This window comes from Camelus dromedarius, chromosome 25 (assembly GCF_036321535.1).
Source record: "Camelus dromedarius isolate mCamDro1 chromosome 25, mCamDro1.pat, whole genome shotgun sequence".
In the NCBI taxonomy this organism is placed as follows: domain Eukaryota; kingdom Metazoa; phylum Chordata; class Mammalia; order Artiodactyla; family Camelidae; genus Camelus; species Camelus dromedarius.
Window position 1 is genome coordinate 19654453 of NC_087460.1, and position 27643 is coordinate 19682095.

The 27643-nt window shown below is 39.5% G+C and overlaps 1 protein-coding gene across 2 annotated transcripts in view; it reads right to left on the reverse strand.

Moving 5' to 3' along the window:
- Positions 1–27643, reverse strand: part of DENND5B (DENN domain containing 5B) — a 156805-nt gene that overhangs the window by 51648 nt on the left and 77514 nt on the right. For both annotated transcript variants that reach the window (XM_031443842.2, XM_031443841.2), the window contains 4 exons: positions 16722–16909; positions 11148–11684; positions 8193–8424; positions 3932–4082 (listed from right to left, as the gene is read on the reverse strand). In XM_031443842.2, the coding sequence (XP_031299702.2) occupies positions 3932–4082; positions 8193–8424; positions 11148–11684; positions 16722–16909 (1108 nt within the window). The remainder of the gene's footprint in view (positions 1–3931; positions 4083–8192; positions 8425–11147; positions 11685–16721; positions 16910–27643) is intronic.

Below are 27643 nucleotides of genomic sequence, written 5' to 3' on the forward strand. Positions count from 1 at the left end.
GAAAACTTGAAATTATATGTATGATTAAAAGCAATAAAATATGGCAGTAAGATTTTAAAATTAAAATCTTCCCTCCTAAGCACTCCTGACTTTCTTTCCCTGCTTTATTTTTCCTCACAAAACTTACCACTTTCTGACAGATTACTTACTTTACACATTAAGTTTTTGTTTGTTTCAAATTAAACCAAAAAAAGGGATTTTTGTTATTTCATTCATCAACTCCCAATGAACAAGACAGTGCCTCACGTATGGTAGGGCTTCCGTAAATATTTGCCAAATGAATGAATGAGCATTCTAATGCTACCAAAAGGAAATAAAAACTATTTAAATGAATAGTCTACTCATATCCAAGTGAGGTGAAAAATCAGGATATTTTACAAACATAAGAAAAAATGAATAAACTGATGACTAGTCTATTCTGGTGAAAAACTCTCATCCACTTCTCAAAAACAGAACACTGTATCTAGGACAGTCTTCTGGAAAGTCTGAATCCCCATACTGGTCAATATTTCTTAGCACATTTTGAGTTCAGTGTTTATAAAAGCAAGGATAGCTCTTCAACAGAGGGTGAAACCCTGCAAGTTAAAGTAAGCAAGGTAAAATTTTTGGCCATTAGCTATTCACTTCTGTCCTCGTAAGCAGCATATTAAAATCTCCCTACGACCTTCCTCCCTAAGAGTTTAGTATAAACAGCTGCACCATCTACAGGAGGGCAAGATTTCATTCTGAACACATAACTTTTCCACCTTTCTAGTGAATCCTCCTCCTTCGCTGTCTTCGTTAAAGTTGAAACAACCTATTTAAATAAAAGAGTTCAATCAAATAAAGTTTGTTGTTTTTTTTTTAACAAATCCACAACTCATTTACTTTACTGCACAGTGCTCCCTTTCCAAATACGTAAAAGGATGCTGGCACTGAAGATATTCCAGACCCCCCCCAGTCTTTATGAATGAACATGCTTCCAGGAGTAAGACACCTGGGTTCTCATCCTAACTCTGCCACGAACCCAAGCTCAGACTCCTACCAACATATGACAAGGGCATCACTTCAGGTTAGGCTGTTGGATCCCAATCCTTGCTTCATGTGGCTCTTCAAGAGGGAATATAGTGCCTGGGAATGTATCTTGCTTCTCAGAGTACTATTAGTCTATCTCCTTTTGGGTCCACCCTTCTTAACAGCCCAGTGTGAGCCCAAAGGGAGGCACCTGAGGGCTCTTTTCATTCTGAAACACCTCATTAGATCAGTAAGACAAGCTGTTGCTAAACTCCCTTATGCTCAATATTTTAGGTTATTCAAAATTTCTTGGGGGCTACCAAAGCAAAACATCCAACTCCAAAAGTAACAAAGACACGAGTCACCTCTGTATTACAGTGACAGAGCCACGCAGTATACGAGGATAATGGTTAAGCGCCTGGGCCCCCGGACCAGCATACCTAGGTTTGACCACTTCTACTACGTGACCCTGAAACACGTTGCTGACTGTCTCTGAGCCTCATTCATAAAATGGGTAAAACAATACATGTTTGATATATAGGGATGTGCTTGTAATAAGGACCAGTGACTGATGGATTGAAGGCAGTCGACACAGAAGCCAGTGCAGACCAGCTTAGTAACATGAGCAGTGCGACCTCCACATCTACAAAGGTGGATAATAATTACTATAAATAAAGTAGTGATGAAGGCTTCCAAATTTTTTGACTGAGATCTGAAAGGGGGGTGGATGTTTATAATGATAAATACAACCATAACTTGTTTTACTGGACTTTGAAAATACTGTATTTTTTACAGTTTCAAAGTCTGTGGCAACCCCGTGTGGTCAGATGATGGCTAGCATTTTTTTAGCAATGAAGTATTTTTAATTAAGATACATATATTTGTGTTTTTTTCAGACATAATGCTACTGCACACTGAACACACAATAGCATAGTGTAAATATAACTTATACATGCCCTAGGAAACCAAAACATTCTTGCTTTGTTGTGATATTTACTGTGGTAGTCTGGAACCAAACCCCCAGTATCTCCAAGGTACGCCTGTCCAAGGCTCCAGAGGAAAAGAAACAGCCATGGAATATATTACTGCATACATAGCACTATAACTGCTTTCCTTAATTCACACCCACCGTTTGTTTTCCTTTGCTGTGTTTGCTATCACGTAGTTTTCTCACATGGAGAGCCTAAATGAATCAATAATTCTGGCACATTTCAGAAACATATTTAAAGAAACACCTTCAGCTGGGAAAACGGTAAAGGTTTCATTCCTTTCAGATTATTAAAAACAGGACATTAATAGTGCAAACACAAGGATATACAAATATTATCATATATATATATGCACCCCAAGAAACTACAAATAGCAAATATTTAGCTTAGTACAGTGCTTATTAAATTACACCAAGTGTTACCATCCTATATGATAATTTACTATGCTTTCTTTTTTCCTGACCAATAAAATCATGATGTGTCTTGGGAAGTAAAGAAGGACCAAAAATTTTGCAACATACAGCTCAGCAGATCATCAGAACAAAAACATATTTTTAAGCGACCTTTCAAGAACCTGCAGATTATACTTCAGCTTCGGCCACTTAGGTTAAAAGGCACAAGCCCAACTGCCCTGTTCCCCTTGCTGAGTCTCTGCTTGCCTTCTGACAGTTCTGGTGGCTGAATGCCACTTCCACGTCGTGCGCCCAGTCTCTAATGGGTTTTCTATTCCACTTCTTCGCCACTGACTGGCTTTTCCCTTTTTTCCTTCTCTGAGCCTCTTTAGTAAGATCACAGATGCTGTAAAATGTTAAGAGTGTTTTCAGATGAGGAAAGAGGCAAGTGATTCCGACTTGTCCAAAGATCCCAAGCTGGTCAGTGGTCAGGAATGAACGAAATTCCCCAACCGCCAATTTCTAGTCTAAAGCCTTTTTTCCAACTTACCATATTCCCCATTCGTTAATACTCTCTTAACAGTTCTTTTTTTTTTTTGTAAAATCCTTCTTTATTATCAACTTGTTAATAAAACACCTGAATTCACCTAAAATCAAGAATTCCCCTAGGCCCGAATAACTGTTTTCAATTTTAAACATATTCAGATATTTTCTGAATGAAATCATCTACCATAAAGAATGATAGGGTTGACACCTTTTTATTTTTGGTTGTTTTGTAATTTCTGTACTTCATACTTAAAAGTACAAAGATGGTGCCATGGGCTGAACTGCAAGTCCCTAAAAGATATGCTGAAGCCTTAACCTGTGAACGTGACCTTACTTGGAAACAGGGTCTTTGCAGATGTAATCAAATTAAGATGAGGTCGTTGGCGTGGGCCCTAATCCAACATAACTGGTGTCCTTAAAGAAGAGAGAATTGTGGACACAGACATAGAGGGATGGTAGCCATGTGTAGTCAGAGGCAGACACTGGAGTTAAGCTACTATAAGCCAAAGAACGCCTGGGGCTACCAGAAGGTGGAAGAGGCAAGGCCTCTCCTGGAGGCCTTGAAGGGAGCATAGCCCTGCCAGCACCTTGATTTTGGACTTCCCAGCCTCCAGAACTGTGAAAGAATAAATTCCTGGTATTTTAAGCCACCAAGTTCACAGTGCTCTGTTGCAGCAGTCCCAGGAAGCTAACACAGAGGCAGTGAAAGTACAAATTTTCTAATTCAGTGTAAGCATTATAATCAGACACAGTTATTTACAGTGAAACCATTCCCAAGTGCACGTTACTTAGAAAAAAAAATCTATTCTATGGATTTTCTTACACGATGGAATTTAAAGTCAAATATTTGTAGAGTGTCAATTAATATTTCAAATGGATTAATTTGGTCTTTGAAGAAAGTAATGAGATTGATAAAATGTTCAGCGGTTACACACACCCCGTGAGAGGCGCAGAGCACGGCACCCTTCCTCTGTTCCTTCCACCACCCACTCAAGTGAAGAACGTGCTTACTTATTATTGGTTGGTCCTGTTGCCAAGACATCAGACTGTAACTTTGGAAAGAATCCTTGCTCATATTTGCCTTGACCAATTTTCATGTCGAGTAGATGTGGGTGGATTGCAGTGTGATCCATTTTCATCAGTCGCTGTTCAATTGATTGCGCTATAAATTAAATTTATAACACATTAGAGACATTTCACTGGCTAAACCTTAAAAAGTTTAGCTTCCTCCACTCATGCAGTGGCAAGAAACTCAATCCTTCTGATAGTCTGAAATAGATTTTTACAAAAGCTCATCAGGAATCAGTACAACATATGTATAAAAAGGTTAATTTTAAGTAAATACTAGACAATTAATTTTCCTGGTATTTTCTGCATTTGTTAAAAGCAAGACAGTGGGGTTAAAGAAAAATCTATAATTTAGTGAAACAGTTTCCCTTAAGTGAGAAATTCAGTATTCTTAATGAAAATGTGGTTCTCAGTACATTTAAAAAATGATGGCCAATAAAATACTCTCCTTGAGCTAAAAGACAAGTGAAGGGAAGGAAAAAGCAAGCATTGTAGCCATATGTTACTTTATTTCTTTGTGCAAAGACCCATTAAATATTCATGATTCTCCATTTGTAAAACAAGGGACTGTGTAAAGGTTATTACCTCACTGTCAGCAACAGTCACATTCTCATTAGCAGGAGTCATTTAGGAGTGTTTATTAGATCGAAAGGGGTAACGCAGAGAAAAACAAAATAAGTAGGCATTTAGAAAATGTCCAGAGGATAAGAAACTGCCTTTTGAAGAATAAAACAGGCCAGAGATAAAAGGTAGGAATTACTCTTCTATTTTAAAACCACTTAAAGTTAAAAGATGTTTCAGAGACCCAGGAAAACAGTGAACAATCTCTCTGGTTAAAAAAATTAAAATCTGATTTTAAGTGTTTTTATCAATTGAATTTTCAGGAGAAAATATAATACTTGTGAAGCAAGACTAGCCTCGCATCTCCTGCCTAGAGACGATTACCACAGGGAAGAAGCCACAGGAAGTGTGGTTGTTTGATGAACAGGGCACGCTGCAGGGACTGCCAATCTCGGGGTTTCAGAGAAGCAAAAAGGTATTTTTGTAACTATTTCAGAGGGTCAGTTTATTTTGCCCCATCTGATACCGGCAGATTAAATACTGTTGGTTATCCCCATATGTGTTCTAAAAAAGATTCTTTTTTGGGAGGTGAGGGATCTGGCCGTGACATACTCCACTCCTGTCAAAAGAATCTGCTTAACACCATCTTACATGAGATGGATGTGCCCCCGGCCGGTTGTTTGTGTCTGCAGCATTAAGGGATGTGTGCAGAAGGCACTAGCACCCTCTACAACTTTAAACTTCAAAATGTTAGACATCTACTTTAAGTTTCCATAATGTTTCTTCATAACTCACATGAATTTATCCAAAACTTTTTTGAATTTCATTTTATTTTTAATGTGTAACTAGTAACTTCTCTTGAATCACAGTCCATATGTTCTTGGCTGGGCAAAAGGATGCCATGTTTTAATGTGAAATGGTATTTAATTTTCAGTGATGCCCCCTGACTCTCCAAAACCGTATCTATACTCTCAATGCTTCCTAACATGAAACAAAGTTAACAGATGGTTTAGGCAAATCATCCTTAGATTCATACATAGCATGCAATTCTCTAAAGTCCCTGCCAATTTTATATTCCATGAAATACCACAATTTTATGTTCCATGAAAAAGACAAAATTCCACTTCTGCCAATGAGTGCTTCTGTCCTCACAAAAGCAAAAAGGGGGGAAAGGAGCTTCAGTTTTTCCACTGGATTTAAAATGACAGAGAAATCCTTCTGATACTGAGTTACTCTCTTTCAGTTAGGAAGCTTTGTGAAAAACAAAAATCATGATACACAATTAGCAATCTAGGGTTTATAGGACCGCCACAGGGAGCACGATGCAATGCTACTTTCAGCGATTGTACCAACAGTGAACCCCGAACATTCAGAAATTACTAAATGCCTGCTTTTAGAGCTCATGGGCCTGTTGTTAGACTTTCAAGGGTTTGTGCCAAAACTCATTTTCTGTGACCGGTAGGGAATAAAAAAATAAAAAGCTCTGCGTTACTATCAACTTGTGGTCTTTCTGCACAGAAATCATGGGGTTCTGGGGCAACAAGGCCAGCGGCAGAGCGCCTCTGTCTGCGCAGCGCACCTGCAAGTCAAAAGTCGTCTTAGTTGGAGGCAAAACAGAAACAAAAGCAAAACAATGAAGGACAAAAGAAGTGATACACAATCAAACCCAATGTCAACAACAAAATCCCAATCTCTGTAGTTTTTGTTGGGGGTGAGGGGTGGGGAGGAGACAATTTTACCCGATAAAAGAAACCACCTCACGGTTTACGGGGGACACGCACAGTCACAGCCAACTGCCTCCCTTCACTTCTTAAAGAAGTCTTTGACAGAGTAAGTTCCAGGGGGACTATTCCTAATTTAGCCTACTGTCTTTTTCATATGTTTCATCTATAATGGTACATTTTCAAGAGTATTATATAATTTCTGTGATGACAGCAGGAGTACCAAACTCTGAGGGGCTGACAGAAAATCTGTTTTAATTGAAAAGATTTTCTAGAAGGATGCAAATAGAGCAATCAGTGCTTAGCTCCATTTAAAAAATTCTGTCAGGAAGGGAGGAATAAAATTTGCTCAACAAGACATTATACTATTTACATGGCTATCAAAGCACTGAAAGTCATACTATTCTCCGAACAGGCGCAGCCAATTTCATTCTCTCTGCTCCCTCAATTTCCAAAACACAGAGGCAACTGTCACTTCCCGAAGGGGCTCCAGGACCTACCCTCACAGCTGGGGCACGACACGACGATGTTTCAGCAAGTATCAGAGACCTCTAAGGCAGCACACGTGGTAGCACTTATGTACTTCTTTCCCTAAAATACGCTACGTCTACAGCATCGCCGCTCCTGTAATCTGATCTGCGTACAATAAAGTGAGAAAGGCAAGCAACACGGGCAGAGAAAAGAAAACCCACATTTGCTGCCTCTTTTTGCTCCAGACAAAAAATTGCTTTCAAATAGCTCCTACATTTGGAGGGAAAGAAAGGGCTCTCAAGGGACAGATACCAGTTTATCTGGCAAAGAGCTGGGAACCAGGTGTAAGTGTGTAAAGACAGTGTGGATTGGTACATTTCACATGTTGATTGCAGGAACAGCTGACATGGTAGTAAGACTTCAGGTGCTAGAATCAGTCAAATCCGGGTTGAAACTCTTTTTTTTCAGGGCTAGACACTAAGTTTATACATGCCCAGGGCAGGTCCGGGCACCATGCGCCCCTGCAGGGTTTCAATTCATCTACAAGCATAGGTCACAGCACCTGCCAGGGGTCCGCAGGGTGCGAGCAGGCCTTCCCCGTGCAGGGCATCACGTCACAACAATAACAAAGGCCCCCACCGGCCACTAGCAATGGAACCACAAGCAAGTGACCTCTCTGTCTGCTCAACCGTAAGATGAAGACAGTTGCGAAACAAACAATAAACCGTGTCCACACCCCCTCATTATTAAGGTCAAATGCAAAAATGCACACGAGACAGCTGGGATGTTGTCCAGCACAGAGCAGGTACTCAGGAAACACTGACTATTAACATGATTATTTATGTAATGGACTCTTGCACTGCCGGACAAGATTGGCCAAGACTCATAATTCTCAGAGGGAGAAACTAGTGTCAGGGGGTGGGGAGCCTCTAATTTGAATACAAGAATCTAGAGATTTAATTTCAATTAATGAAGCTTTTTAATGAATGGCACCACTAAAGTAAATATACTGTTTTGGTCATGCAAATTAGGCAGCAATTCAAATTGACTACTTGAGGTTAATACTTCTCTTTCCTTGGATGAAGAGAGAAGAGGTAAATAAGCAAAAAAGCAAAATAAACAGCAAGACAGAAATGAACCTTTTTCCATTAAGGCAGTAAAGAGAATAAGACAAAAATCACAGCAACCTTATAGTTATATTCCATTCAGCTGCTTCAACTGTATTGTTTTTCTTCTTCTGAGGGAAGAGGAATGTGAAGCAGAAGACAGACAGACATCAGCTCACAGAAGAGAAGGGAACAAAAACTACAGAAAGCATCTCCGGATACAGTACAAGGATCAACCATGAAGTCTAAGACTGGGGGTTAATTCTGTGCTTTATCAGGCCAACAGAGCGTCAAGAGAAATGATCATGGCTTTCCAGTTAATCTCAAAAGGCACGACAAATGTACCTGCTTCTTTTAAAGTGCCGCACTTCTGATACATAGACGTCCTCAAGGTGGGGGCCCTTACGTTATACAGTCTTATCTTCTCGATCCGAGAGTCAAAGACTCGAAGCAAAGGATCTTTCTCTTCCCACTGAGACATGATTTTATTATCAATAAAGGTGGCAAACATCTGTGTTTCAATGAAGCGTGAAAGAAATGGCAGGTAAGGCTCAGGCTGGTCAGACAGAAAGGAAGCCTGTAATGAGATAATTAGGAGATTATTAGTGCAATGAGACCATCTCAGGACTGCGTGATAAATCCAACAATTATCTGTTGCTGTCATCATTCCTTTTTCGTCTTATAACACACAAAACGGAAGCTTTAAAAATTTAAAAATCTGCTTTCCTTTCCTTTCTTCTAAATTCATAGAATTTAGGTCACTTAGGTCTTTAGCACTGATCCTACCTTTCAAAACCGATTTACATTCTGGTCCTCACGGCCATTATGTAGAAAAGAGGGCACCATTAATGAGAGACGGTGGATCAGTTGCTACATGATCGTCAATCATCCTCTTCGCTTACCGTTAAATTTGACCCCTTTCCCCAGTGAGCTGTAATTTCTTCTCTCTGTCCCCAGCCTCTGCCAAATACCTTCACGTTACAAGGCAGTAAATGACTGACTGATTCAACAGTGACATATCCATATACACATCAGCAGTAACCTTAAAACACCAACAACATGGACTTTGTGCTTATGGGTGAAGTCTTTTTGTTCTTCAAGTTCTTCTTAGGCCCCCACAATTAGAGACTGATGGATGAGTGTTAATCCAAGATCACACTTCATCCAGATCTGTGCTGACAGAATAGTCTGGGCCTTAACAACTAAAAAAAGCGTTGCCTGAAAAACCATCCAAAGCAAGCAAAGCCTTTGGGAAACATGTACCACCAGCCACATGTTCCTGGTACCAGCTTGTCTGCTGCCTGGAACAGTCTGGTAAACTGTAATCAGGCTCTGATTCAAAGGTTTCTTTTTTTGCCTTTGGTTCTTCAGGTCCATGTGTGTAGAGGGATTCTAGTCACAGTGTGACAGTACCTGAAATTCGGATCACTGTTTCAGCTGCTGGGCTGGTTCTGCTTCCCACCCTTTTGAGAAGGTGCGGTGAGGGGAAGCCAGAGGGGAAAGGGGAAGGGGAAGTTCTGATACAAGGCTACTCCCCTTAATACTCATTAGCTCCCTCCTAGCATATTCACTTTTCATTCTAAAATTTAGGAAGCCTTTAAAAAGCTCCTTACTGAAATCCATTCATTCAATTTAAGTGCCTCCATAGTTCAGATGCAGCTACATAAACCCAAAGAGCCACAGAAAGGTTCACAGTAGTTTCCGGAAATCAGTTCACCTCTTCAAAAGATATTTTACAGATAAATATCAATTTTACTTTTCATACAGCAAACAGCCTTTCTTCCTAAATGGACCAAATGTCTGGCTTTTGCTATTCAGGTCCTTGTGGGCTACAACACTTAGGTCAGCAAAGACTTGTCTCCAGGACGAGTACGCGGTAGTCCTGTAAATTGTCCTAGTGAAAAATGAGATGATTAGAAGCCTTCTGGAATCCAACACAAAGCTTTCATTTCTCTAGGGGTTATATAAAAAGAATTCAATTTATAGTTTGAAGCTACATAAAGATTAAGAAAGAAGAAAGTACCAGTGCTCGATTTAGATAAGAATTTGAATTGCTCCAAGGATAAATCCTGAGTATACACAGATTAGCTCCAAGCTGGCCAGGAAAACAATGTGGGAAAACGGTTGAGCTCAACAAGAAAGGAACCTCAGAGCAGACTGCAGGCTTCTGAATTAAATACGTTTTCTCAAACATAAAGTGCATCAGAACTTAACTGTTCAATGCAGTTTATATAACTCATCTAAAAAAAATCTCACGACATCAGAAAATAATCTTTTATACTGCCTACCTTCACAAAAATATTTCATTAACATTTATTTGTCAGATACTCCAAGATTGTAGATTAGACTCCTAGAACATATCAGCCCTTCTGAGACGTCTTCCATGACACAAAGATACCACTTAGCAAAAAGCCATGATTCATTCCAACAGCAGTATCATGCCTCGGCATTCACAGAAGCAAGGGACTGAACTATCCCCTAGAGACCTGAAGGAGTTAGTGCACACCCTTAAGTGCTTCTATTTGAACGAAAATATGGTGAATATGTCAAGGAAACTGGCAGAAGAATACTCCACAGCAGACCTTAGAAAGAAGCTTCAAGTTCAGCAGGACAACCAAAAGATGGTGTCATTTTCTGCCTTCCCATTCCAAAAACTTTGGCACAGAGCCTTAAAGTCATAAAATCTAATTTATTCATTTTCTTTCTCTTTTGATCCTAAAATGAGATAAAAATTTACCTTTTAAAACTAAACTGTTATCTTTACATGGACAGGTTGTGATTTCATTATAGGACAAAGACAAAATATAAGAATAAGGATTTATTAGAAAAGAAATTAGCCTCATTTAACTAGACTTGATCCTAAACTATGGGTAAAGAAATCTCTTACAAGGTCAGACTGTGTTAACAGATTTGAAAGACATGTGAAATTTAAGAGTTTCTATAATTCAAGCATCTTCAAAGTACAGAAAATCTTAAAATGAGGTTAAAGGCAAGTTAATACATAATTCAGTGAGAAACTTAAGGAACTAGTTTATTTTCCTGTGAAATTTTTAAATTTAGTATTAAATACTAGTAAAGAAAAGCTTTTTTGGGGGGAGGGGTTTAATAGAGGTACTGGAGATTGAACTCAGGACCTCACGCATGCTAAGCATGGGTCCCACCACTGAGCTACTTCCCTCCCCACAAGAAAAGTTCTTAATGGGAAGGGAGAGGAAAAAATCTGTACTAAAAAGAAGTTAACAAAATCTGCAACATGCAGCCCACTAAGAGCCGTAGGAAGGGAAACTCTGGTTCTTTTACTTTGTCAAAGTTCTGCATCTGCTCCCGGTTGGTCAGCCACGACTCCATGTCCTGGGCGGTCTGGATCACAAACGCTTCATAATCTGCAAACATCTGCGTGAAGCGGTTGGCAAAGACCTCTCGGAGCTGCACGTTGAGCTGGTAGTCCCTCAGCTCTGCCTCCTCGCACTGCAGTTTCACGTCCTTTTCTTTCTCACCCAGAGAGGCCGAGAGGTCCACCTGCCCCACGGCGACACCGGTCCTCTGGGCCAGGGCCTGGAGGCGGGCGATGGTCTCGTTGCCCCTCAGCAGCTCGTACACGCTGATGCTACTCGCGGGGACGTTGCCATTCTTCTTGTCGTTGACCAGGTCTTTGAGGACCAGGTTCTTCAGCTTGGTGGCGCTCTCACTGCAGTGCAGGCTGCCCTCAGGGGGGATCCCGAACTGAAGAAGAACTTCAGACAGTTCCTGGATAAAATCCACTTTATTGGGGAACTGCGGGAATTCCTCAGGCAACTCAATAAAATGGTTGTCAATATCCACAAAACACAAATTCGCCTGAAAGCGAAAAAAAAAAAAAAGAAAGAAAGAAACACAAAGGTTTTAAAGTAACAGAATCTTATGTTCTAAAATATTCTTGCCCACTATTATAAACAAAGTCACAGGTTGTGCTGCCTTCTACCTTAACCTTCTCAAGGGTAAGAGTATTATATTCTTTAAAAATAAATCTCTGTTGCCAGCATTTCTCCCTAAGTGAGGAAATCTATTATACATACATATTTAATATATAGGAATAATTTTCCCTGGTTCTCATCAGTTTATTGTAATCTGGACATGATTCTGTAATATATGGAGTCCCTTCCTAAAAGGTCAAAGTGCAGATTCAAAGGCACGAGGTAAAATAAAATGCTCACCGAGCTTGAACTTCCTATGCCATTCCGCTGCTCTAGCATCATTTATAATTAAGAATTAACAATCACTGCTAAAACTTAATAGCTATAGTACCTCAAAATGCAATGAAACTGGCAAAGAGCAGTCCAGTTCACAGAAAAGCCACACATTTTTACTTTATCCACCATCAGCTTCAACCTCTCAGACAGTAAAAGCCTTTCAGAAGTCATTAGACAAACAGTAGGAAGCAGAGAACAGTGGTGGAGGCCAGTGCTTTGAGAACGATAAAATGATTAACCCTTGGATAATTAAGAGTTCACTTGAATATTTTTGAGTCAAAGAAAAGAAGAGGCAGATATAAGAGAAAACTTTTTTTGAGATTGCTTATTCTCTAGATTTTGAATAAAAATAGTTTTTAAATTTTTATTGTATTTTTAATTAATTAATAATTTACTTATTTATTCATTCATTCATTTATTTTTTTAATGGCGATAATGGGGATTAAACTCAGGACCCCATGCATGCTAAACACGTGCTCTACCACAGAGCTATCACCCACACCCTAAAAAGACTTTTAAATATCTTCCAAGTAGATACAGAAAATTCAAGAGACTAAGTACCTAGATAAAATTCTGATTATCCCTCGGGTACCTGATTATAGTATATACTCAAAAACAGTATTTTACCTTTACTGTTCATGGCGTCTTAACTGGAACAAGGTTGTCAGGGCAAAGGTCGCCCACCGCACAGAACTGACCCTGACTGCTCTGGTAGCTGAGCATAAGGCATGGGGTGAAGACAGCAGAACAGGAAGCCTCACCCCCGGGTTCCTGGTCTCCCCACTCCCCAGCCGTACCCGCCAGGTCAGCAAGGAGAGAAGTCACACTGCTCTCCGAGCCTGAAGGCCAAGGTGAGGTGAGCAGAGGAGGGCAGACAACGGGGCCCATTACTCTTCTCTTGATCCCTGTTCTTTAGATTCGGTGCCGATGAGCAAGAACTAGAGCAAAGTTCCAAGTTAAGCTTGGAAAAAACCCAAGGTTCTCCCCCATCCAAAACCAGAGAATCAGCAGTGATCCTTCAAGCCTAAAATAGCCTTTGAATCCAAACTTTTAGCCCTGCAGATGAAGAAGCTGGGGCCCAAGTAGGTAGGTGACTTCCTGACACCTGTTCTAGCAGCTTTAAGGGATTTTTTCCCTCCATTATGCCTCATCGCCAATGTCAGTGGTTTTCTCTAAATAAAGTTAAGAGCAAGTCACATCTTGCTGAAGACAGTAGTGCTACTTACAGCTTTATTTAAACCCACATCTTTATATATGTTTTCACAGTCGCTAGAAACTAGAATATATTGAAAGGCTTAAAGGGAGAAACTAGGTCACCATAATTCAAATGGATGATTCAATATCTTTAAAAACAGAAGAAAAAAATTCCTTAACTTGCTCATCTAAATGTTAACCAGCAACCTCGCACCACTTACATTTGGTACTGCCTCCTTCGTTAATGCCTTCCTGCTACCCCTTACCCGTCTCCTCCCCCTGTGAAAAGAGGAAATGATACATTTGGGGAAATTTCAAAGCTTGTTACGCTCATGTCATCACGGCTGCACAGAAAATGCAGAGCGAGGCGGGTGTTCCAGCACCACAGCTACCCGCCTGTCATCCTGTTCCCACCAGTCTCTCCTGCCCTCCTATGTTGGCCTGGAAGGGCCCCAACTGGGGCTTTGATTATCAAAATGTAGAAATAGGAACTGTGAACTTGTGTTATAAAAATTTATTGAAGAAAACCCCCAAAAGCCCTTTTCCTAAAACAGATAAGAACTCTATACAATAGGGTATTCTGATAAGGCACTTTCTTGCTTTTAATATCATTCAATTAAAAAAATATTTTTAAAAGCTCAAGAATGAAAAATATACTCAACATCTCAATCTTATGTTGTTTTAGGACTAAAGAGTTCTATATTTTTACTGATCAACACTGCCCAGAAGCCTTCATAATATGTAATCACTCCAAAGCAAAACAAACATTCCCTCAAAAGCAAGGGAGCAAAGATGTGACACTTAATCATTTCTCCTGCGATGAAGCCTTCTTACGTGTCCCTATGCTAGAGGCATTTTTTGAGTTCCTCTGTATATATTCTTAGTTCTTTCATTCCTCTTACTAACTTTTTTTTTCAGGCTGTGTTACTGATATTTGTAAATGTCTTATTTTGGAAAGGAGAAATCAGCTGTTAAATGTGATTTCTTTATCTAGACGTCTCCCAGTGGTGTGTGAGACAACCATTTGCTGAATGAATGAATAAGGCTCGGAGAAATGGTCATTTGTGGAACCTTAAAAATGCTGGCAAGAGGAAGAAGAATCCAGAATGTGAGACCAGGGCAGCTCTCTACGTCTGGGGAGGGTTCTGGTTTCTCAACAGCTGAAGCTAAGCTGGCAGAGGGGGAGGCCAGAGGACAATACGTAATGTTTCCATAGCATTTTAGAGTAAAACATGACAAAAAGTAGCAAAAGCAATTGTTTCACTTTCTCTCTTGATTTTTTCGTCCACCATTTGCTGTAAAGAGAGCAAGAATGGTAGGAGGTGAGGTGTATCAGTCTGTGCAACCAGTCCTTGGGGCGATACCCTTCCACCATCACGCTCACCCCCCTTCCCAAAACCGTGTAACAAATGGCTACCTGTGCCTGTCATTTTGCAATCATGGAGCAAGTGAGGGGGTGGTTAATTGTAAGTCTAATGGTAGTAAAGCTAACAACTAAAATCATGCCTTGTTAAAATAATCATTTCATGAACTTACCATTTTCACAACGATTCTAAGAAACCCTCTCTCACTATTTTTAGCTACTATTTTATTTTACTGCTTTTAGGGACAGTGGTGGGGGTGAGTATTACTAGTCATTTTTTTTAAATGGCTATTTTTATAACCACTTCCTCCCCCAAATTATGTGGAGTAGATTATCTCATTGTAAAATGACGCCAGAGCAAAGTGACGCGCTGTTAGCCTTTTCTTCTGACAGTCAGGCACCGATGTATGCTTTCTGTGCAGAAGCACTGCTGTTTTCACAGCTAATGCAGGTTGCTTTGTACTATTCTACTCTAGGAACAGATGAGTATATATATTTATTAAACGATGTTGATTTAGTGAATGAAAAATTAGAAAATCACAGACATTGCTCTAAGAGCTTTCAGAATTTTTAAGTTTGTTTATCTTCAGAGTCAGAGGATACACACAGACCTAGAGACAGAAAGATTCCCTGACAGCAAATACGTCAAGGTGGCATTCAGAAATTCCCAACAATCACTACTCGTGTAAAAAATGGGAAGGTAATATTTATGCATCCAAGCAAATGTCATTTAATTAACATACAAATAGAGATCAGATACTCAACAGGAAACTAAAACATGTCACTGTTTAAGTCTTTAAAACAAAATGCATTTGGCTAGTCTATTCCTTTTTCCCTGAAAATTTAAAGGACTTACTTCTTTGAACCAACAAGATACTCAGATTAATAAAAGAGAAAACATGAGAGCTGAGGTATTAGAAAAAAGAGGTGCAGGAGGCAGACAGAAGCAGAGAATGTTCACACGCTCAAAAAGAGCAAGACAGTTTGCATGTGTATTTTATATGATCTGAATCAAGCTATTTACCCCTGAACAAAAATGTTAATTTTGGTAGGGAAATATTCATTAGAATAAAGCAAGCAATGGATGATTACAGGAATCATTTACTGGGTGTAATGGCTGTGGCTCACTGTGTTATTTTAAATTCACTTATTAAAATGAGAATCTCTATGGGAAATAAGAACAAATAAAAGTGAAGCACAGCATGAAAGATTTTATTAAGAAAGGTGCTAATTAAGTGGTTAATACTATAGTGCAATTAACCATGCTACGTTTTCAACAGGCCACTGGCGCTCTCATCAATAGTTCATTCAATGGCTTTACATTTCGGTTCCGAGTACCATCAACAACAGCTAAAAATTAGATTCAAAATGCTTTCAGGAATTCCTGTTCATTTTCTTCTGAAACAGCATTTGAACAAACAACATACAGAAGGCACAGGAGAAGACTGCTAGGCACGTGCTTTAATAAACCGGGGCTACCGAAGGTCAAAAAACCAAACCAAACCAAAACAAAAAATAGTCAATTTAAGGTGGCCTAAAAGCTAAGGGTTAGAATTTTTATCTCAACAACCTAGCCAAGCTGACATTTAGAGAAAGTTGGTAACTAGCCTTACCACTACTTACAAAAGCTACTAAGGTATTTAATATTTCCATGATCCCTATCTTGCTGAAACAGGATACTTCTCATTTCAGAGGTCAAGAATCAAATTCAACTCAATTAATACAATGAATTTAAAGGATGTTAAAGCTGGGCTGTACCACTTAAAAGCAAAATTTTAACATGAATAGGAGAAAAGAAATGAAATGTAGTGAGAATAAAGCAACTTGATAATACTCATCTATTGCTCCATCTTCACAAATTTATGGCTGTGAAAACTGGCCACTGTCCTGCTCTGAGCCATGTTTAATGAATGACCATAACCATTAGGAGTCAGGATCACGTTCTGCGGCTGAGCCGCTGCCCGACACCTACTTGGAGATTCGGAACAGCCAGAGACTCAGTTGGACAGTGACAATGCTATCTAACAGAAGCAGCCCTGACCTAAATCGGCAAACAGCAAACGTTTCATGATTCATCGTAAGTTTTACCTCTTGAGGAAGTTCTAGCTTAGAACGGTCAGTTCCTTCTTTTGACTGAAGGCCCATCAGATAAGGGACAGGAGCGTCAAGAAAATGCAGCAGAGAAGCAGGCAGGATGGGCACATAAACATGCTGCCACTGAAATGGGAACAGAAGTGTGGTGATGCCTTCGGCCACCGTCATCAGGCGCTGATAATCTGCACAGAACAACAACAACAAAGAAAACCAGAGGGGAAGATTCCAAGTCAAAACGTAGTCACTGCATTCAGCTTGAGAATATCAACTTCCAGAACATGATTCCTGGGCTCATAAATAAATCAAATGTTTATGACCAGGCAGAAAAGAGGTCAGCTCTATCCCCACACAATTAAAGAGCTAAATGGTTTCATTTGAATGGTTGTAAGCGGGCATGGGTAGGTGAGGAATCAAACTCACCATCAAACTCTTTGCTTCTGAAAACACTGGTGTGTAAACTTACGTTCCCTTAAAAAGTGAAGGGAACAAAAACTAGTAAAATTGCTCTTGGCACTTCTCCCACTGAAAATGTGTAAGAATACTGCTACTGATCACTTTTTGTATACATGCATATTTACACAATCCTCAATTCAGAGGCTTTTTCTTGTATAAATACTCAAGGCTACAGCCTACAGTTATACTGACTCTATTTATTTTAGCCTTCACTTTGTGGGTATGAGGAATCAACAGACACATGCATTGATACTCACACTCCCTAACCTCCAACTCAAATCTAGGGACAAAGTGAAAGCTACCAGAGAATTAAAGGTTGTTTTTCGTTGTTGTTGTATTTTGTTTACATAACTAACTTATCAAAACTCAAAACTGTCCAAAATATTAAAGTGGCCTCTTTTCCCCCTCCAGTTTTATTGAAATGTAATTGACATATAATACTGAATTAGTTAGGTGTACAACAGGGTGATCTGACACACGTACATACTGCAAAGTGATTACAACAAGTACGGTTAACATCCATCACAAATAAAGTGCCCTCTTAAACCACTCTGCCATGGAAACTTCTACATACGTATGTCTATAGTCCCCGTTTAAAACCCTGCAGGCAGACATACTTCAGAATTCAGATTTTTTTTCTTTAAATTTAGAAAGGTAATAATATTGTGCATAAATCACATACTTGAAATATCCAGGCCAGCACCCAGTAGTCAAACACATTAATATTTCTGCAGCAAACTATATGAATGTCCCAGTAGGGCAGATAACCAGAGAATTTAAATAGGGTCACTTTGGCTCAGTTCTGATTTTGCCAATAAATGAGTTACAAAAAGAATGTTTGGTTTTTAGAATTCTTTTGGATTTGAGAATTAAAGAGAACAGTATCGTGGAATTGTAATAATTCACAGAATTTACTGTGTACAAATACAGTAAAATCTGAGGGAGAAAGACGTCAGGGGAGTCTTTTTATTTTTTATTTTTACTTATTTTTTAATTAACTTTTTAATTGAAGTAGAGTTAACGTACAATGTTGTGTTAGTTTCAGGTGTACAGCAAAGTGATCCTGTTACACATACATACATATATACACACACACATACACACATATATATATTCTTTTTCAGATTCTTTTGCATTATAGGCTAGTACAAGGTATCAGATATGGTTCCCTGAGCTGTACAGCAGGTCCTTGTTATTTGTCTGTATTATATACAGTAGTATGTATATGTTAATCCCAAGGTTAAGGGAAACGAACCAATGCTACTTGGTTTGCATCAAACTCAAAGAACATCTGACAATCAAAAATAGGATGTTGTCAATTAAAATTTTTTTCTTGTGTTGTTTTGTAATTTGTTAATGACTGCCTTTAATAGTCTACAATGGGATTTTTTTTTTTTAACAATGGGATTTTGGTCATGAATCATCAGCTATCTACAGCCCAAGTGTACTTAAAATTTTCTTTATTTGACTCATTAATAAGACTTGAATTTTAGATGAAAACCTGTTTACAGGAACACTTCTAAAAAACAAATACCAGGCGGCTTGGGGGATGGGCTCAGTCACACGAATGCAAAGAGCTGACCCAAAGAGCTGAGGTGGGGATGCGGGGATACAGGACATGGGGGAAGACACGGACACACACATGAGACCAGCAGAGGCCCAGAGAAGAATCCGGGCCAAGGCAGCTGGTACATGTGCAGCTGAGGGGGTGAGGGACAGGAGGGATGGTGAAAAAGAGCAGGTCATCAGCTACCTACCGCTCTGCTAGCGGTCAGGCAGGTGTCCGAGCCGCGGGAGAGGGGGCGCTTTCATCAAAGCGGGCTGAGGATGGGGAGCTGACCCGAAAGCCCTGAAACCTGTCCAACGCCCCAGGTTTAGAACCCGCGGCATGGTCAGAATTAACCGCAGCTCTGCACTAGGACAGGACCCGTTACGGGCGCTTGCCTCAAGGGCTCTCTCCTCCACTGTGGGCTCCCTGAGGGCAGAATGCTATCTGTTTTATCTTACTTTGCCCACAAAGCAAAGGGCCTAGCTCATAGCCAGGGCTGACCAAAATTTACAGACGCTACTGAGTGTTAACACTTTTCTTATTGCAACAGAGTCCTAAAACAAAATGCATGAAAAAAAGGAGGAGGGCACATACTTAAGATTCTATAAAAAGACCGAATCCAGGGAAGTGTCCTTAAGATTCTGCTGTGTGGCCATCCATTTTACTCAAGGACTGGCCTCGTTTTTATTGTTGTAACCTCAGCACTTAGCACAGTATTTGGCACATAACAGATGCTCAAAAATAGTTTTGAATAAATAAATAAATTAGTGGGATAAGACTATATGATTTTGGTGGGTATCCACAACTTCAACAGACTTGATTAGATTTTGCCCACATGAGATTAAAGAACCCCAAATTTTTCAGTAGAAGAAAAGGGTAACTACTCAAACAAGAAGCTATTCACTCAAAAATCACATTTCCTGGATATCCATGTATTCAGTTAGTTATGTGCATGCCCAGGCACATTATAAACAAAACTCAAATACCTATTTACTAAGCCATAGATACTGTTCATTACACAGAGAATTGTTACCAAATGACTCATTCCAACTACGGATAAGTAGACCTTATAAGGATCAGAACTACTGTTTAGAAAAAAAAAAAAATCACTTTAATTTTTTTTCCCCTCCTCTATATTAAAAATGTAGAGACTTTAACGGCGAAATATGACACAGGTCCTTCAGAGTGGGAAAGGACTCTCAGGAAGTTTCCACAGCTTTATGGAAGTTGACTAGAGAATGAAAACACAACGTCAGCCCACGAGAAAGCCGAATTCCACGTTTCACTCCAAGGAACACAGCTCGTTGAAAATAAGAGAAAGAAAGAAAAACGTAATTTCATTTGAATATTTCATGACTTGACTGTATTCAAAATGTACAGTGTGTACTCTATGTAGATGTGTCAGCACAGATATAACTTGACTGCTCTTGTCTATATTTGCTAAATTTTAAAAACAGATATTAGTTTTACTGGAGGTTTCTATGGAATTAAATAAAATTCCATAAAATAAACTATTATCAGGGTTTTCTTTGAGGGGGGTAGTACTGTTAATTAAAGATTAATTTTCTAGGACAATCACTTCCTTAATAAAAGGTCAATGTTTCTGACACAGTTTCTTAAAAAACAAAACTAAACTAAAAACTAGATTTTAAAAAAGAATTACAGTTTTTACAACACTAAATGGGAGGGGAAAAAAACCACATAATAGTAAATAATTTAAAGTAGAGGGATAGTCTTCCTCCAATTCCTTACCCACCTCCAACTTGAAAATACCTGACTTGAGAATAATTTCATAAGAAAAAGGAGTGAGAAGATTCATTTGATTAAGAAATACTTGATAATTATTTATCCTGCCAATGCTCTTCGGTCAGGAACCCCAGGAACACACCTGAATTTGAACAAGCTGGGTTTATTACTAGTGCAGAGAGAGAGAGCCTGCACCCAGGGAACGGTGGGACGACTTACAAGAGGGTTTGGAGAGGGCCTATTATAGGATTTGGGCTTTGTTTGGATAATTTTGGGCAAGTGTGAAAGTGAAGATTTGCTTTGGACTGGATGCTGTCAGAAATCAGGGCAATTCTATGACTGGGTACCTCAATAAATCTGATGTATGGGGAGGTCAGAAAGCTGTAACTGGTAAGGAAGTGAGGAGGCAGTTACTAATTTAGGAGGCGGCTGGTTGGTACTTTGCGGGCTACACCGTGACCCTGCTTGGAGTGCATGGACCTGTGAGGCCATTCATGATCCACAGGAGAACAGCATGGCTCAGCTGTGAGCAGCCCGTCCAGCTGCAGCGACAGGGAGGCCTCGCTGTGAGGGCTAGCTAAGCTCCTGGGTGTCAGAGGCTGCTTTTTTCTTTCTCAATTACAAGCCAGATGCAGGTGAAAGGCTCGGGGTTTTACGCAGTCAGATCCTATGTCAGTGAGGTCCAAATTCACCCCGTAGGTGGTCTAGGAAGTGGACTGGACCCTACGCATGCTCTGCTAAAGTGCGCACACCGTTAAGGTCTGCCAGCAGAGGACGCTGGAGAGACGCCGCAGGAGGGAGGGGCGCCTGTTCCCGGGGGTGGAGCGCAGAGGGCAACGCGCAGTGTTTGGGGTGTTCTTGCTCCTGCTGCACGGCTGATGAGTGGGGCGGATACAGGAAGACATCTCAGGGTACACTCCCCCGGCCACATGCCAGAGTGGGCGGTCTCAGGGACTGGGCCCTCCAACACACACACCGCACACTCCGATCTCAGTCCCAGCGGCTCCCTGACAACTCCTGTGTGCCTGCTCGCCAGCCACAGCACACGTGTACCTGCGAGGTTTGTCTTCTGCTTGCCCAGTGACCGAGCATCAGCTCTGCTCTGGCCCAGGCAACCCACTGACTTCCACCAGCCAATGAGCTGCAACCACACTTTCTTCAATGACATATGAACCTCAGCCTTGGGAAACGGGCCCCCTTCCAAGTCTGTCCTTCCTAGGGTACCCTTTATAGTTTCCTTCATGTCTTTATAGTTCCTGTCCCTAATAATTCTTCCTATTACATTCCTCTGTTTACTGTATGGTTTCATCTGTCTCCAGATTGGATCCATGCTGAAAGGCAGAGGATCTTAAGCAGTCAAATCAAATCAAATCCCTAGCAGCTTGGCTACCTTATTTACTGTTGATGGGGAAAATGTTCCATCTCAAAAAAAAAAGAAAACAAAAAACCCACAAATTCTTTAAGTAATGGCAACTAGCTTCTTGGGCTATTTTCTTGCTTTGATTATGGAAAACTTTGCATGGGAAGTGAAAATAGGTTACATGTTTTCCCCTCTTCTACTAGACACTGAAAGACGGAGCCACACGGCCCGTTCTCCCTTCGCCACAACTCTGCCCACTTGCTGGGGGAGCTCTGTGTCTGCGCTCCTTTCCAGTCCTGCTTTCTCAAGATTGGCCAAAATGCCACACACTTTTTCATCATGCAGTTACTTAGCAGTAACAAGACAATTCTTTTTAACTGAATCGAGAAATAAAAGGTAGCTTTCTTTTTTAAGCACGCTTTTAAAAATTCAAATAGTTTAGGAAAATTCCTTTTTCTTTGGTACTCAAAGTGATGATTGTGTAAAATAAGTTACCTTCACATTTAAGACAGGCCTCAGCATGGCATATGAGGCTTTTCGTAATTTGGCCCTTTCTTACTACCGCAAATACAGCCAAATCATCTGCTTGCAATTCATTCACTGAATGTGACATGTTTTCACAGGTCCCTGTGCCTCTGTACACCGTTTTCCCTGCCCAGAATGTCCCTTACCCTTGCAGCACCTGGCTAAGTTCCACTTTCTCCTTAGGCAACAGTGCCTTCGGAGAGCTTTTTTATGTGGAGTCCCTTCCACGTGCTTCCACAGTGCCCCGTCTCTGTTTCCATCACAGCAATTACACATCTCACTAAAACTATCAAAATTCTATTATAATTACCTGTTTGTGTGTCTCCCCTCTCTCCCCGACCAACCATCGTCTGCTGGAAAGCAATGACTATACTTGGAAATCTCAGCATTTCCGGCACTTGGTACAGGGCCTACTACACAGTGAGGGGTCAACACATGTGTACTGAGAAGTGAATATGTTAACGTCTAAGGCTGTTACACTTGATTATGTTATACGATAAAACGTACCCTCAAAAGCTTGCCTGACAGTGGCACAGGCACAGACTGTGAGATGGCCTGGCTGCCAGCGTCTCATGCCCTGGTCTTGGGCCCTGTCCACCAGCATCACTGTGGAGAATCAGGTCAGCCCCACAGGGCAATCAAGGGGCCTGGGGCTGAGCTGTGTCTGGGGGCATAGGACACACACTGCAGGCTAAGGAGATGGCTGAGTGACACGGGGCAGGTCCAGTGCTGGCTGGTGGTGCAATGCCCCAGGAAAAGGCCACGCCTAATGGGGTTCACGCACCGCGCAGCACTGCCAGTGGAGGTGTGAGGACGGCGGTGTCCAGCACAGCCCTGCTGAACATCCTGATGCAGCCAGAAGTCACTGACTGGTTACTAACTGAGCTAGGCTGGCTTTGAGGCCTTGGACCCAGGCATAATTCAGCTCATCTCCTTAGCTCCAGAAATTCATCTCAGGTATTGCCAAGGATGCCCTAACAACAGAGAACCTGACTCTTGCCTCGGTGAGTATGTCACCAATGTCTTTGAAGGAGCTGCACAACTTCACTTGAGCCAACCTAAATGTACTTTTCTGTCCTCATGCCAACCTGTTTTCATAATAAACTTTATTTTGACCAAAAAAAAATATTTAAAAAATCACCCTCAATGATGGGTGAAAAGTGAGCTACATTTGCTTATCAGATTGACAAAGATTAAAAAAGAAAATCATAGCAAAGGTGTGGAGGAAACGATATTCTCATGCATTGCTTTATAAAGGTAGCGTAAATTGGTAGGGCTTTCCACTTGGCAATATCTATTAAAGACCTAATTAAACACAGAATCTAACTCAGCAATTTATCACATAAATATACAAAAACATATGTACATGGATGCATATGTATAAAGTGTCATGTATAACCAGTACATTGTCTGTAATACCCTAAGGATATAACAAAAGGGCTAGATTTATGGCCAGTTATATAATTTAATATGAAGCCATTAAAAGCGGATCTATATTATTAACACGGAAAACCAACATATGTTTGGTAGCATCAGGAAGCAGTCAGGTACTAAAAACTTGCTAAAATCCCACTTCTGCATACATGCCCAAAAGAACTGAAAGGAGGGTCCTGGAGACAAACTTGCACATCTCTGGAGTACCATTATTCACAGGAGTCAAAAGGTGGAAGCAACCTTTTGTCCATCAATGCGTGAGTGGATAAACAAAATGTGGTATATGTACACAATGGAATGTTTTACTGAGTCTTAAAAAGGAAGGAAATCCTAACACCTGCTACAACATGGGTGAACCTTCAGGCCATTATGCTAAGTGAAATAAGCCAGTCACGAAAAGATAAACATCGTATAATTCCGCTTACATGAGGTATCTAGTCAATTCATAGAATTAGACCCACAATGGCGGTTGTCAGGAAGGGGCTGAGAGGAGTGGGTTTACTGGGTAGAGAGTTTCAGTTTTGCAAGATGAAAAAGCTCTGGGGATTGGCTGCACAACAGTGAATATAGTTAATGCTACCGAACTTTTCACTAAGCAATAGTTAAGATGGTAAATTTTATGCTTTTTTTCTTACCACAATTTTAAAACTTGCTGAATCTAATATATATGGAAATAATCTGTGCAAAGAGTAATCATCCCAGAATGGATAATCTATGAGAACAAATAATTTGAATCTGACTTGAAAAGGATTTTTTTTTTAATTTATTTTTTGTTTTGTTTTATTTTTCTTTTGGAGGGGGAGGTAATTGGGTTTACTTCCATATTATTTACTTTTAAAGGATTGAACCCAGGACCCTGTGTATGCTAAACATACACTCTACCACTTGAGTTATACTCTCTCCCTCAGAAGAATTTTTTATTTAACATAAGATGATGTTTTTAAAAAGTATACATATGTTTCAAAGTCAAATAGGCTTGCAAAATAGGTAATGAACTATATATTCACTGAGAATTGTTTTCTATATTAACAGGTCTTACTTAATTTATAATTTTAAATAAAAATATAGTTCCATATAAATATATGCATATCTATACATTCATAAAGATATAATTTTCTAACACTCATAAGGACCTGTGAAAACAGTATCTCTTACTGCTTCAACAGAGGTTAAAACAAAAACATAGTATTTACGTACATACTATGTACTGAAATTACTTAATGGTGGTTAAATATAGTCGGTAAAAGAGAAAAAAGATCTGGATTGTTTTCCTATTTTACATTTTTAATAGTTACAGTAACATGCCTAGCAGTTGTTATACTCTACAATAACTGTCACAACCAATCTGTTCATTTTAATTTTAGTTTAGTGATCTTTTTTAAAAAGTTCTATTTATGGCAGTGTTGTGGACTAGGGCTCCTAAACTAACCTAAAAATGCTAAATAACTGTAAAGGAACTATATTCAATATCCTGTAGTAACCTATAATGAAAAAGAACATGAAAATGAATATATGTATGTGTATGTGTGACTGAAACATTATGCTGTATGCCAGAAATTGACAAATTGTAAACTGACTAGACTTCAATTTAAAAATTTTTTAAATTAAAAAAAAAAACTGTAAAACACACAATATGTGATTATATGAATTTAAAGAAAATAAGGGAAGTCATGGGAGGCCAGGAACAAAATGGCAACAGGAGTCCAGTGTCATAAAGCAGAAGAGTCTGGCTGTCTCTGGGGCGTTTTACTGGAGCTTCGGTTTTACTTTTGTGTATGTTGAGGAACAAAGTCCAAGAAGGGCTGGAATTCAGATGGTAGATCCTCTTGTATAAAGCTAGAACCAAAAAGGGCAACAACCTCAGGGAAAAGAGATCAAGAAACGAAAAAACAAAAACAAAATGGTACAACAAAAAAATCTGTACTGCCAGGGAAAGAAAGTTGTCTGTCCTGGCCCTGATCCTGGGCAGAAGGGAGAAAAAAAGCATCCCTGCAAACTCGTATCTACTGGCTAGTTCTCAGGGATGTTTGGGGCTCTCGTGCCATCTGTGTGGCCCAAAGAAAGACTAAGGTGAGACTTTTAATTTAAAACAAACCTGTGTTGCCAGTGACTTCGGGTGCCTGGTGAAAGAAAATACAAACCCTTCTTGAAGGAATAAACCCTCAATTCTCAACTCATGAGATACTAAATTTATCTGAGAAAGAATATAAAATATGTATGTTAATACGTTTAAAGAAATTAAAGGAAGAATTAGGAGTAAGACTATTTATAGGACCACTGAAATTAAAACATCAAAGGAAGGGTTAACTGGATTAAACATGGGTAAAAAGAGAATTAATAAGCTGGGAGATAAATCAACCAGCATAAAGCATAGGGACAAAGAGACAGAAAAAAAGGTTGAGAGATATGGATGACTGATAAGACAGATTAATACATTTAATTAAAGTTTCAGGAGGATAAAAAAAAAAAAAGACAGATGGAAGTAAAATATAGAAAGATGGCTGAGAATTTTCCAAAACTGGTGAAATATATTAACCCTAAGTTTCAGGAAACACAATGAATCACAAGCAGCACAAATAAAGAAACTCTCATCTAGATAAATCACAGTCAAAATTCAGGACACCAAAGACAAACAGAAAATCATACATACAGCCAGACGGAAAAAAGACTTCTGGTCAAGGAAGGACAATCAGGAAGGTTGTGACAGATGACTTCTCAATGGCTACAGGAGAAACCAGAAGACAGTAGAACACAATGTGCTGACAGATAGTGGAGGGAAAAAACTTATAACCTACAATTTAATATCCAATGAAACCATCTTTTAAAAACAAGGACAAAATAAAAACACTGTCAGATGAACAAAATCTAATAGAGAATGCCACCTCATTTAAGGAACTTCTAAGGATATACTTCAGGAAGGAGGAGACTGATCCCAGAAGAAATATCTAAGGTTCAAAATGAAAAGTGAATTTTCAAAAAATGGCAATTATGAGTCAGTTTAAACAAATCAAGCATATAAAAGAAAAATACCTAATCTTAGGAACATCAAAATTCTGACCAACTGTAGTAAGTAAGCCATGATGGGGGTGATTGGCATCAAAGCATTTTTAGAGTATCTGTATTTTAAAGATTCTGATTAATACGACTAACTGTTCATGTTAAAAATCTCAAAATTTACCATTAAGAAAGAGAAACAGAGCAAATGTCATCTACACCAATTAAATGGAAAAAAAAAAAGGAAATGAGAGAAAACATTTCAATTATTTCAAAAGAAGGCAAAAAAGAAAAAAAAGAGGAAGAAAAGCAAAACAAATAGTCAAAATAAATAAAAAATGTTTAATTCTTAGAACTGAATAATGAAAATATCAGATACCAAGACTTGTGGGATGCAACTAACACAAGACTCAAATGCTAATATTTGGGGGTGAAGGTAGGGTGTCAAATAATGAGCCCAAAGGAAGTAAGAAACAAAAGCAGAAATTAATAAAACAGAAAACAAAGGATACAATAGAGTATAAACAAAGGTAAAAGTTAGTTCTTTAAAAAGAATAATATAATTGACACATTTTATGGAAAAAAAATAAAGAGAAAAAGAGAGAAGGCACAAATAAAAGTATTAGGGAAGAAAAGGGGGACAAACGACATACAGTAGAGATTAAGAAGGAAGTATTAAGACTTTATGTCAATAATCTGAAAGTTAAGAAAATTACTCCTAGAGAAAACAGAAATGAACAAAAACTGATACAAGAAGAAACAGGCATTTCTAGGTTGGTGAACATGCTGAGGTGCTGGGAGGGAGCTGTGCCTGGAGGGGCATGGGAGCTCTGTATCCCCCCCACATACCTCCTC